This window comes from Anabrus simplex, chromosome 1 (assembly GCF_040414725.1).
Source record: "Anabrus simplex isolate iqAnaSimp1 chromosome 1, ASM4041472v1, whole genome shotgun sequence".
Taxonomy (NCBI): Eukaryota; Metazoa; Arthropoda; class Insecta; order Orthoptera; family Tettigoniidae; genus Anabrus; species Anabrus simplex.
The window spans coordinates 1,050,806,897-1,050,819,248 of record NC_090265.1 but is presented as its reverse complement, the minus strand read 5'-3'; the positions used below and the strand labels follow the sequence as shown (position 1 = coordinate 1,050,819,248).

At 38.1% G+C, this 12,352-nt stretch overlaps 1 protein-coding gene across 1 annotated transcript in view; it reads left to right on the top strand.

Moving 5' to 3' along the window:
- Nucleotides 1–12,352, top strand: part of LOC136857948 (cadherin-AgCad1) — a 452,227-nt gene that overhangs the window by 368,125 nt on the left and 71,750 nt on the right. Inside the window, exon 28 of the mRNA XM_067137073.2 lies at nt 6,157–6,367. Coding sequence (XP_066993174.2) covers nt 6,157–6,367 — 211 coding nt within the window. The remainder of the gene's footprint in view (nt 1–6,156; nt 6,368–12,352) is intronic.

The window sequence follows — 12,352 nt, the reverse complement described above, 5'->3', positions numbered from 1 at the left end:
TTGATGCACAAATCTACAGTAATTACCTAGCTGAACACCTTAACCAAATACCTGTTAACAAATTAACTTACCACTCCCTATATACAATACTGCAAGATTATTTTAATATTTATCACCTCTTAATAGAGTCTATTGCACCTTCATGCGGACGTCCACAACCAATAAAATGGAGAGATGATGAGTGTCATAAGTTACTCCAAACTCGTAGGAGATTGTTTCAACACTATCGAAATCATCTCACACTGCGCGATTATTTCTGCCTCAAACATCACATACCTTATACCCGGCATATTTTTAACAATAAACGCCGAACTGCTTGGAAGGAGTATGTTTCATTTTCAAACCAACATATAGCCGTCACACAACTGCGGAATCCCATACGTGCTCTAACACGAGTTTCACAACATACAACTCCAAGAGTAATACCTCGTACAGTTCTGTCTGATTTTCTTACTCAGCTAACTCCTGACTACATGCTACATTATGTTTCAACTCAGGTAACTCCCAATCCACAACTTTCTGTTTTATTGAAACCCTGCAATTATAAGGAATTGGAGGCGGTATTAACTTCCTGCTCCAACTCTGCTGTGGGACCTGACTATATTACATATCAGATGGTAAAGCTATAACTGTCACATGCCAAGAAAGTATTACTAGACTCCTATAACATCATCCTGAGAACCTTCAGGATGCCTACAAATTGGATTGACTTTTTTCTTATTCCCATTCTCAGAGACCGTCAGATGCCTAATGACCCCAACAACTATCGCGGCATTGTATTAGGCTCTTGTATTAAGAAAACATTTCTGAAAGTCCTGTTACAGTGATTTATATGGGCACTAGAATATTACCATCTTGTACCTAAATGTCAATATGCCTTTCTCAAAGGATGAAGTTCACATGATGCTTTTAATATTTTTGTCACTGATGTTCTACTGGCAACGTACAGAAAACAAAGCACGATAGCTGTCTTTCTTGATATCAAATGTGCATACAGCTCTGTCCCAATGTACATTCTCTGGCAACAACTTGCTTTAAAACACATTCCCGATGAATTTATATGTATTCTATGGCAATTACTCACGCAACATACATTGATCGTTAAAACGACACAACACTGCATATTAGTGCTATGCAGTGTTCAAACCTCAGACAGGTAACCACAACAGAGCAGCATGTGCCTTGCTGGATATGCAACCACTATCACGCATTAGTGGAACATGTAAACTAAAATGCCCGAGTTTGCTCCAATTCGTTCGACAAGGCATGTTCAAAGTGAAGGGAGGATGACCTTGCTTGCTTTTCTGACGTTGCAATAAATGTGGTTCGTCCAGATACGAGTCCGGCTCGATGGCCAAATGATTAGTGTGCTGGCCTTTAGTCCATTGGGTCCCGGGGTTGACTCCCGGCGGGTCGGGGATCTTAAGCCTCATTGGTTAATTCTGATGGCTCAGGGGCTAGATATGTGTGCCGTCTTCATCATTAGAATTCGTCATAAATGCGCAGGTCGCCTATACGTCATCAACTTGAAAGACCTGTACCAGGCCTCTTCGGAGGCCACACAACATTATTATCCAGATATGAGTATGCCCTTGTTTGCAAAGAGCAAATGCTGGGAATTCGGAGATATAAAGGGTGATGGAACAGTTGGTTAAGAGTCGGTGGATGCAGCGTTTTTCTCAACCCACAAGTGGCCAAGGCTGGTCCGTGGTCCAACAGCATTGCACTCAGACCAGCCAACTGAGCAGAGGAGGGGTGGCCATGGCTCTACCGTGGTTCTAAGCCAGTGAGACAGAGAGGGACTAGTCCACAACGTCAGATGTCCTGAGAATGGTTTTTCATGGTTTCTCATTCTCTCGGTGGAAGGAGCATGAAATTAGTCTACCTACTCTGTCAGTAATTGCCAGACATACGTTGTGCATTCCAGCAAGCAGCAAAAGAAACTTCAGTAAAACAGGGATGCTTTTAAGGTGTCTTAGGAGTTGGCTAGACTCAGACCAAGTCAATGACTTGTTATTAATTCATAAAAATCCTAACAATAAATAATTCATTTTCAATTCATTCCCAAATTGGAGCTAGAGTTTTGCACTAGCCATATCTCCTTGGATAGAAACCTTGAGCAAAGAGGATTTTAAAAATCAATTTTGAGGTTTATATTTAACTTTATGTGATATAATGATGTATTAATTTGCACAGTTTGTACAAAATGTCTTTGGTATGGCTAGTAGTGAAATATATGGCTTACCCATTAATAATTTATATTTTTTTAATGTGTACAGAGCAGTGAAGTACGCTAGCTAGGAGGAATACACATGGCAGCACGTGAACTTCAGTGACCATTTCTCCGACAGGAGTGATACTACATTATTTCCAGTTTTTCTTACACAAGAAGCAGAAACACAGTCTAAAAATATGAGTAACTATTGGTATTTTCATGTCCAGTCATGAGTCCACCATTGCACCAAAAGCGCAATGTTTTGAGGGATAAAGGTACATGAGACAAACTTGAGTATGGCTCAACAAGGATGGAGGGAGGCAAGCACTTCTACCTGTGACTCGGTGAATATGAACTGAGCATAGAGTGTGTTTTGCATGTCTCTACTGCATACCCAACCACATGGCTTACCCCGAGGAGATATTTTTAGTGGCATCCTTTTTTCACCATTTATGAGTGAGTTTGAACAAGTCATTTTACGTTCAGCGTGGTTACTTGCATATGCAGATGATTTCGTTCTTTACTATTCACATGATAACTTAGACACCTGTAGACAAGATATAACAACAACAATGTGCGAGGCAGTTTCGTGGCTGGGTGCCCATGGCCATCAACTCTCCATTTCCAAATGTTATGCAATGATTTTTACCCACCACCGCTGCTATGACCGCTTCCCCATTTCATTTGACACTTATGAAATACCAATTGGTAATCAGCATAAATATTTGGGGCTAATCTTAGATAATAAACTCACTTGGAAGAAACACTTCCAGTACATTCGGAAAAAGAGCGACGTCTACACTCAGATATTAAAGACAGTTACTCGTAGGTATTGGAGAGCAGACCCGTGTGTAGCTATATCATTGTACAGGTCCACAATATGGGCATATCTGGACTACGGAGCTCATTTATTTGATATAACTTCCAGTACTAATCTGAGGCAACTCAACACCTGCCAGTATCAAGCCTTACGTAATTGTCTGGGTGCCCTTAAAACCACTCCCACCAATGCTCTTCTAGTCGAATCAGGTGAACCTCCCCTGACTATACAATGCCAAATGCTTGCCAAACAATATTTGATTAAAAAATTCACACTTGCTGGCCACCCTCTGATACCTAAGTTACAACTTCTCTATGAATATCACTTCAAACGAAATCCTCGAACCCGCCAAATGCCTGAGTTATATTATGCTTATGAAGCACTAAATTCCTATTGGTACTCTCTATTAAGAAGCCTAACAATACCTCACCATAACTTTTCCTTCCCCATCCTATTTTACAAGCCTCATATTATTATCCTGACCACCAGAAACTATTGCAGGGCAATACGTGCTCAACACCACCCTCAACTGACTTCAAAAAAGCTGAAGTTTACTGTTTTAGAAGATTGCATTGATATATATATGGATGGCTCAAAGACTGAATTTGGAGTGGGAGGAGCCTATTTTATACCTACCTTAAATGTTACTGAGCAATTTAGATTACCCACCGAGTTTTCTATATTTACTGCTGAAATATTTGCCAAACGACAAGCCCTCCTTTTTATCAAAAACCATTTATCAAAACTATTTATCAAAAACTATTACCCTATATACGGATGCCCTGAGTGTATTTGTCTTCATTCTCCCTATCATCAAACTGGTATCTTTATAATGTCACACCTCATTCACATACTGGAACAGTTTATTTAACACTAGTTTGGGTGCCTGGACATGCAGGTATACAGGGTAATGAAAAGGCCGACTATTTAGCAAAACACGCTGCTCAGCTTTTGACTCCTCTAATTAGTGTAGGGCCCCCCCTTCCCCATGATGAAAGATTCTGCCTATAATGATTGGCAAGAGGAATGGCAACATACTGCTCAAATCAAAGGTCGCTTTCATTATCAATTACAACCACGCATTCCACAGAAATCCTGGTTCACGAGAGGGTCATACAATGGCATATCACAAATATCATTCATTTGCGCTGTTACTCCCCAGTACAAATTCCGTCTTCATCTGGCTAATTTGCCTAACTGTACGTGTGGTGACAGAGATGGAGATGCGGATCACTTAATTTTTCAACGTCCTTTAACCATGTCTGCACGTCAGAAGCTTCTCCGCAGTCTTGTACGTCTTAAACATCCTTTTGTTTACCAGTGTTTCCTGTTTGTTGCATAATCCTACCGCTGATACGATTGACACGATCAATGTGTTTCTTGATGATTCTAAAATTGCATTATAACACAATGTACTGTCATACTGATTACTTATAACATTATACTCCTGCTTCCAATGGTGTTATAGTGTTTCCACCTTGATTGATTTTTCAAAACATACACTGAAGTGCTATAGGTATGTGAATGCATCAGTTAAGAGATGTTGTGTAGATTGTTGTTTTGCCATATTGTGAGTGTACTCACTATAAGTCAGGATTTTGGACTGGGCTAAATTATAGGAGCCCATAATTATCAAGAAGAAGAAGAAGAAGAAGAAGAAGAAGAAGAAGAAGAAGATGATGGTGATGATTTTTGTGTCCTAAAACGTTTGAGTTAATGAGGTTTTACTGTATCACAAAACTAACATCAGAGTTTGCTGGTGTGTCTGTTTCAAGTGTTTACATTTCACGTAAAGAATTATCCACCACTGGTCGTGTTAATATCCGAGTAAAAAGAGACCACCGGGCGAGTTGGCCGAGCGTGTAGAGGCGCGCGGCTGTGAGCTTGCATCCGGGAGATAGTAGGTTCGAATCCCACTATCGGCAGCCCTGAAAATGGTTTTCCGTGGTTTCCCATTTTCACACCAGGCAAATGCTGGGGCTGTACCTTAATTAAGGCCACGGCCGCTTCCTTCCAACTCCTAGGCCTTTCCTATCCCATCGTCGCCATAAGACCTATCTGTGTCGGTGCGACGTAAAGCCCCTATCAAAAAAAAAAAAAAAAAAAAGAGACCACATGTGAAAAGTGTTTTAGATGTGGATGTGATGAATTTGTAAGAAATTTAGGAGAGGACTCTAGTGATGCAAGAGACAACATATCTTTCGATCTACAGGGAATTGAGCATATTGAGAGTTCAAATTAATGAAATACCTAGGCCTACTTACTGATACGATTGACACGATCAATGTGTTTCTTGATGATTCTAAAATTGCATTATAACACAATACTGATTACTTATAACATTATACTCCTGCTTCCAGTGATGCAAGAGACAACAAATCTTCCGATCTACTGGGAATCAAACTTATTGCAAGTTCAGATTAATGAAACACCTAGGCCTACTTGTTAATTTTCATAGCAGATATATTTTATAGCAGTGATAATGTATTTTTATCATCTCAGATATGTTCAGGCAAAGCAGCTGTATCCGTAAATTTACACATTCATATTCGCATAAAGACTACATGGACCTCGCAGAGTGATATGAAATGTTTGTTTATGCCTGCTTTACTCCTTTGATGGAAGGAATTTTAGATCATTATATTTTTTCAAATTGATCCTTCCTAAAATTAGGGTGTGGGGATTATTCGGCGGCGGGGATTATTTGCATAAATACAGTATTTTAAATAATCTTATAGACATGTATGTTTTGATACTATTACTATCAATTTTATTTCAACCTTTATTTTATAGTGTACCCAGTCTCTATCTGGATCTTCATACTGCATAAAAATTATCATGACTGGGCGAGTTGGCCGTGCGGTTAGGGGTGCGCAGCTGTGAGCTTGCATCCGGGAGGTAGTGGGTTCGAGCCCCACTGTCCGCAGCCATGAAGATGGTTTCCCATTTTCACACTGGGGCTGTACCTTAATTAAGGCCACAGCCAATTCCTTCCCACTCCTATGCCTTCCCCATCCCATCGTCACCATAAGACCTGTCTGAGTCGGTGCAACGTTAAGCAAGTTAAAAAAAGTTTATGATGATGTCTCTCTTTTACCTTATCTGTTTTTATGTGTTGCAGGCTACTGATGTTGACACCATGGACACACCTGATAAATTGAATTACAGCATAATTCCTGATTCCATGACTGTCAGCCATGATTCACTCAAAAGTATTCAGAACTCTGCTTTTGATGAAATGAAAGACAACTCGCTCAGACTAGCAATTACACCTTCTAGTAATCTTCAAGGCTATTTTCATTTTAAAGTTGAAGTTCGGGACTCAATGTCACGTAAGTATTACCTGCCCACCCAGATCTCAGTGATGGGTAAAACTATCTTCACAAATGACAAATTAGATCATTAATATAAATAATGGAAAGTAATCCTGGTCATGAAAGCCAAGCAATATGTCTCAGGACTTTTCACACTGACCAAGTGGCACTCCAATATCTACAGACCTTCTGGCTGGACAGCATTCATCTTACTCAGCTCAGGGTCCATAATGGGCTACAAGGGCAACAAGACATGTTCTATTAATTTAACATCAATAGGTTCAAGAGTCATGGCACATTTGCAATGTGCTACCCAAGGGGTGCCAGAATTGCTTTCCCACCCTAACTGTTCTCGTCGCTTGTGATGTCACTGTGAGAACACTTCTCCAGTGTGTTCCAAGCAGTAACATTAGTAAGCAGTTTCCAGTCAGCTGTTTAATTGTTTATTTCATGTTTATTAAGTGAATTAGTTCAATGGGTGAATGAAGTTTAGATTATGTATTGTTATTTAGTGCAAGGAGGTAGTAAAATTAGCAAAAGCAGGAATAACTGTGCTGTTGCAAAGTGTAAAAATATGGCCTGTAAAACTGAGAATATAATTTATCACGGCTTTCCAAAAAATTGCTAGCCCTGTGGTGTAGGGGTAGCTTGCCTGCCACTTACCCAGAGGTTCCGGGTTCGATTCCCAGCCAGGTCAGAAATTTTTACCTGGATCTGAGGACTGGTTCGAGGTCTACTCAGCCTATGTTATTACAGCTGAAGAGCTATCTGACAGTGAGATAGCAACCCCGGTCTAGGAAGCCAAGAATAATGGCCGAGAGGATTCCTCATGCTGACTACACCTCATAATCTGCAGGCTTTCAGGCTGAGCAGCGGTCACTTGGTAGGACATAGCCCTTTGGGGCTGTTGCACTATCTATGGGGTTTGGTTCTGGTTTTCCAAAAAAAAAAAAAAAAAATAATAATAATTCTGGGCTAAATTGATGCTATGGTGTCAAAGAGCTGATAGAATCAACTCTAACACTGCTAGAATTTGTTCTGCACATCTCTTCCCTCATAATTAAGAAAGGGACTTAAAAAATGAACTGCTGGGCTTGTCATTAAAAAAAGATAATTGTAGGACGATGCTGTACCCTCTCAAAATATTCCTAACTGGCATGGACATGACATCGATGCTACAAGCAGAAGAAATGATGACGATCAGCTGACAACATGTGCCATTAGTGGTATTAAAATAATTACTGATATTCTGAATGGAAAAAATCTGAAATTATTGTGAATAGGCTATTCCTGTTACTAAATTTCTTTTTCTCTGTGATTTTCTACTTGTGTACAGAAATTACTACATTAGATTCTACAGAACTTCACCAGTCAACGAGTACAGACAAGATTCTCGAGGTAGCTGACAATAACAGAAAAATTTTCATTAAGGAAATAATTTATGGCCCTGAACAAATCCCAGCTTACAAAATATGCTGTACCTTTTACTAAATGATCTCCACACAATACAAAACAAGAAGCATGTAGTGAATTGAAGCATGTCTGGTTATTTTTCTCTCTGTGCAAAATTCTATCACTTCTGAGCAAAAACAATAGAGTAAAGTGGGGCCTCTAGGACATTGCAAATGCCCTTACCTTGAAAGAGCTCTCTTCTTAGTCATATGTTTATTTGTGAAAACGAAAATAATGAATAGGTGGACCTAATATAATTGAATTCTTTTAGAATTTTGTCTCAGATATTCTAAGTCAATATGGAATCAGACTGAAGTTTATGACTTTTAATTCTCTCCCTTGTCGCTCAACCTTTCAAAATTGGGCCACGTATTTTTAAGTGAAAACCTAGAATTCTGACAGGTTCTCTATCTCATTAAGACTAAAGGCAGAAACATTTAAGCACTTACAAAAGGTAGCAGTTATCAATCTCCAATAGAACATATGTCTAGATGTATAACAAAATATTATTAAATCATTGAATTTCCTGTAACCTTCAGTCATATAACTCGTATTTTTCTTTCTTTTGAAGCTGCGATAATTATCTATAATAAGTTGGATACTTACTGTCCTTTATGTTAATTAAAAAGTGTTGAATTCACGCATTTACCTCATTTGTGTGCTTATTAGTTCAAGTACTTTGTTCATAAAATGTTATTTTTCTCTATTTTGCAATTGTCACTGTGAGTGTATGTGTATCATTACAGCTACAGATGTGAGGTGTTATATTTTCATATTAATTTTATATATTAAATGTTATGTTCTCTAAAGATACATGACTAAGTGGAATGTAATTAAAATATCTAACAAGATTAACTCAAAAAGCCTCTCAGCTAACTATACCCTTCAACACATAACGCATTGAATCTGGCAGTAGCACTATCCTCAGGGTGACATCATGCGTACCAGCCAATGGCTGTGCAGCTCCCCAGAATGGCCTACCTGTTAGTATTCTAGTTACATTGTGTGCTACCATACAGTGATCACATGTCCTGGAAAACATGACGCTCGTAGTGTATGGACACAGCACGAGATGACGCTGCGTTGGACAGCTACCATGCACAAGGGTGATGGGACGGCAGTAGTGAGTCAAGCTCTGTTCAGAATAGATACGATGGCAAGAACAGCGAGCATACATCAAACTGGCCATTTACTGGGGTCGCAGTGCCAAAGAATATCACAGACAGCTTGAGGAAGCTGTGAGGAATAATGCTCTTCGATGTCAAACCATTCTGAGATGGGCATCAGCATTTCAGCATGGATATGAAACAAGTGGCCTCAACCCTTGTATTTTTTTGCACAAATGCAGGATCTACCAGACAAATGGAAATATACAGATGGGAGTGGCAAGCATAAGGTGCTGTCAAATGTAAGAATAATTCTGAGTTACTTTACTGTTAGCCATGAAATCCGTGTGCTACATAACATTTGTTTACAAGTTGTCAACGATGTGGGAGATGTCCGATACCAGTCACCTCACCATGTGTGAATTTTACAATTTCTTGTTTCATGCCATTGGCAATGTCCTCTCATGTCCCAGCTTCCTCAAGCTGTCTGACATTCTTTGGCACTGCGACCCCGATAAATGACCAGTTTGATGTGCGCTCGCTGTTCTTGCCTCATCATATCTATTTTGAACAGAGCTTGACTCACTACTCTTTCACTGTCGGCAGCCCTGAAGATGGTTTTCCGTGGTTTTCGATTTTCACACCTGGCAAATGCTGGGGCTGTACCTTAATTAAGGCCACAGCCACTTCCTTCCAACTCTTAGGCCTTTCCTATCCCATCATCACCATAAGACCTATCTGTGTCGGTGCGACATAAAGCCACTAGGAAAAAAAAGAAAAAGTATTTCCAACTCTGTTTCATCATTGCCATCAAAATCTATTTGTAATTCTGAGGTCTTTAACTGAAATTATTTTAAACTTAGTACACAAGTGGAGAAAAAATCTGAATCTCTATATTTTGAAATATTTAGATCTCTTTAATTACTAATCAAATTACCACCAGCTTAATAATACATATAATAAACATTAAAGGAAATTTTATCTTGATTCTTATTAGAGTAATTGGTGCTGCCCTCTATACATTCACAATTCTATGTCTTAGATTTTAAATAAGAAGTGGTCTTAAAACAATAGATTGACTGGGGAAGGGTGAGGCATGATGAAAAAAATATTCATTTCTCTGAAACTGCTTGGCTTATAAAGTTAACATTTCAAATGGTATCATAAGCATTAAAAACAGAAGGTTTGAAAAATTAACCCCTCAGGGAGTTAAATGGGGGTTAGGGTCTTAAAATTTTTTTTTCATCGGAATGAATGAATGAATGAATGAAACCATTTAACGTACAAAGATAAAATTCCAAATGTTGGTATATATTAAAAATCCTAGGTGTGAAATAGGAAATATTCAAAAACATTCCACCCCTAAAGGGTAAATGAATTGTTCATTCCTCCAAAACCATTTGATGTACAAAGTTGTAATTTTACATGTAACTATTCTCATGTTTAGACCCGTATTGAAAATTGCTTTAATTTGCATACAAATTTGTATTTTTTATTTTTCTATTCCACCTTTTCATTACAATTGATTTAGTGTTGTTAGAAATTCATATTGCTACAACACTACAATAAAAAGGACAAGTTTTGTTCGGTTTTGAGCATCCTCAGCCTTTGTAATTTATCTCAAGGTTAAGACCTGTCATTGTTAATATGCTTATAACTAATTTGTACTTAATTATGATTCTAAAAACTAAGTCCGCTACTCGCCCTTCACAACAGCTTCTTCATTCGTATAACACAAGGAGTAGAAACACAAAAGCAAACAGTCACTGTAATGTAACAGATACTGCGAGGCATTGTAGTAGCAGTCAAAGGGGTTATTAATTTAATATTAAAAATAATATTATAGGAACATTCCTGCAATATTATTTAATATTAAGTAATATTATTTGATGAAAAGGAATTGACATTGTCTTAAATCTGGTGTCTTCATTCGTGATTGAGTGACTTGAAGGCTTTTCAAGAAGTACTACTTACAGATCTCTTTCCTTTCACCATTTTTTAAATGTGACAACATTATAATGTATTGAACAGGTGGATTACAATAAAAATTTTGTTATTACAAATAGCACATTTCAATACGGATTAAAACATGAGATTAGTCATTTGCAATAGCGAGATTCCTTGCTTAGAAATGAAGACAAGTGTTCCTCGATTCTTTGCCAGATATCATCAAAACATTTGTTTAGGTGAATTGAATGTTTTCCCCTGTTCTCCTTTATTATGAGAATTCCTGTAAAACCTAACTATGAAATCCGGTGCCAAGCAACTTAAGAATTACCAATACTTGGAATTAAAAAATGAGTTACAAACCCTATGAACATTCCAGGGTCATTAATTTAATATTAAAAATAATATTATAGGAACATTCCTGCAATATTATTTAATATTAAATAATATTATTTTTTGAAAGGGAATTGACTTTGTCTTAAATCTGGTGTCTTCATTCGTGATTGAGTGACTTGAAGACTTTTCAAGAAGAACTGCTTGCAGATCTCTCTCCTTTCACCATTTTTCAAGTAGTGTGCCCATGAATATCCTCTGTTCATGCCAATGGGCTTGGGCTTTCTTGAGACCATTTCCTTTATATCAATGGGGCCACAAAGAAAAGTGTCCTGCACTAACTTATCACCCAGTTCCCAAAACAAATTCAAATTTCTTCTTGCCTTTATTTGGGAAAAAATATGTGGCAGTTCTCTTGCAACAATTTGCAGTATAAGTACAGTAAATGCCTTCTTGGAAACATTTTTGCCCCTAGAACTCACATAGCTATTGCGAAGATTCCTCTTGGCTTTGTTCAGTATGCGTTTGCAAGAGGCTCGTCTCATTGAAGTAATATCTTCTTCCCTTTATTCTGCATTTTTGTGAACCTGTTCCTTCATTTAATTTCTTATTTTTACTGTTATCTGCCTCCTGAACAGCTTTACATAATAATGATACCTAAACCACTCGCAACAGTCACAAGAGAACACTCACTGATTGGCACACTTGCAGGCGATACTGCTACGTCGAAGTGCTGAAGGTGGCCCAGTCCTTTGTTAGAAGAATGCCTTTCTACACATCTGTGTATTGTCTCTGGAAAGGCAAAGTGTTGTAAGCAACAATTTTTGTCAAAATTGAGGTTACGAAGTTTATGTGTCAATCAGACTCCACTGCACATGCTGGCAAAGTATTTTAAGCATCAAATGAATCTAGAGGGTAAAAATAACTTTAAAAAAAAAGAAACTATTGTAACCACCATCAGTAATATATAGAACACTAGGTTATCGTAAGCACCAGTCATTTCATCTTAAGCGCCTGATTTAGAATATTGTAATTTGCATACAGATTATCATAATTGACATGTTTTAATTCTAGAAGGAATGAGAGGTGCGTAAGTTTCATTGTTCATGTCTGTTGTGAGTCATTGTTGTAGTACATGTTTTATAACTGCCTCAAATAAATTTGA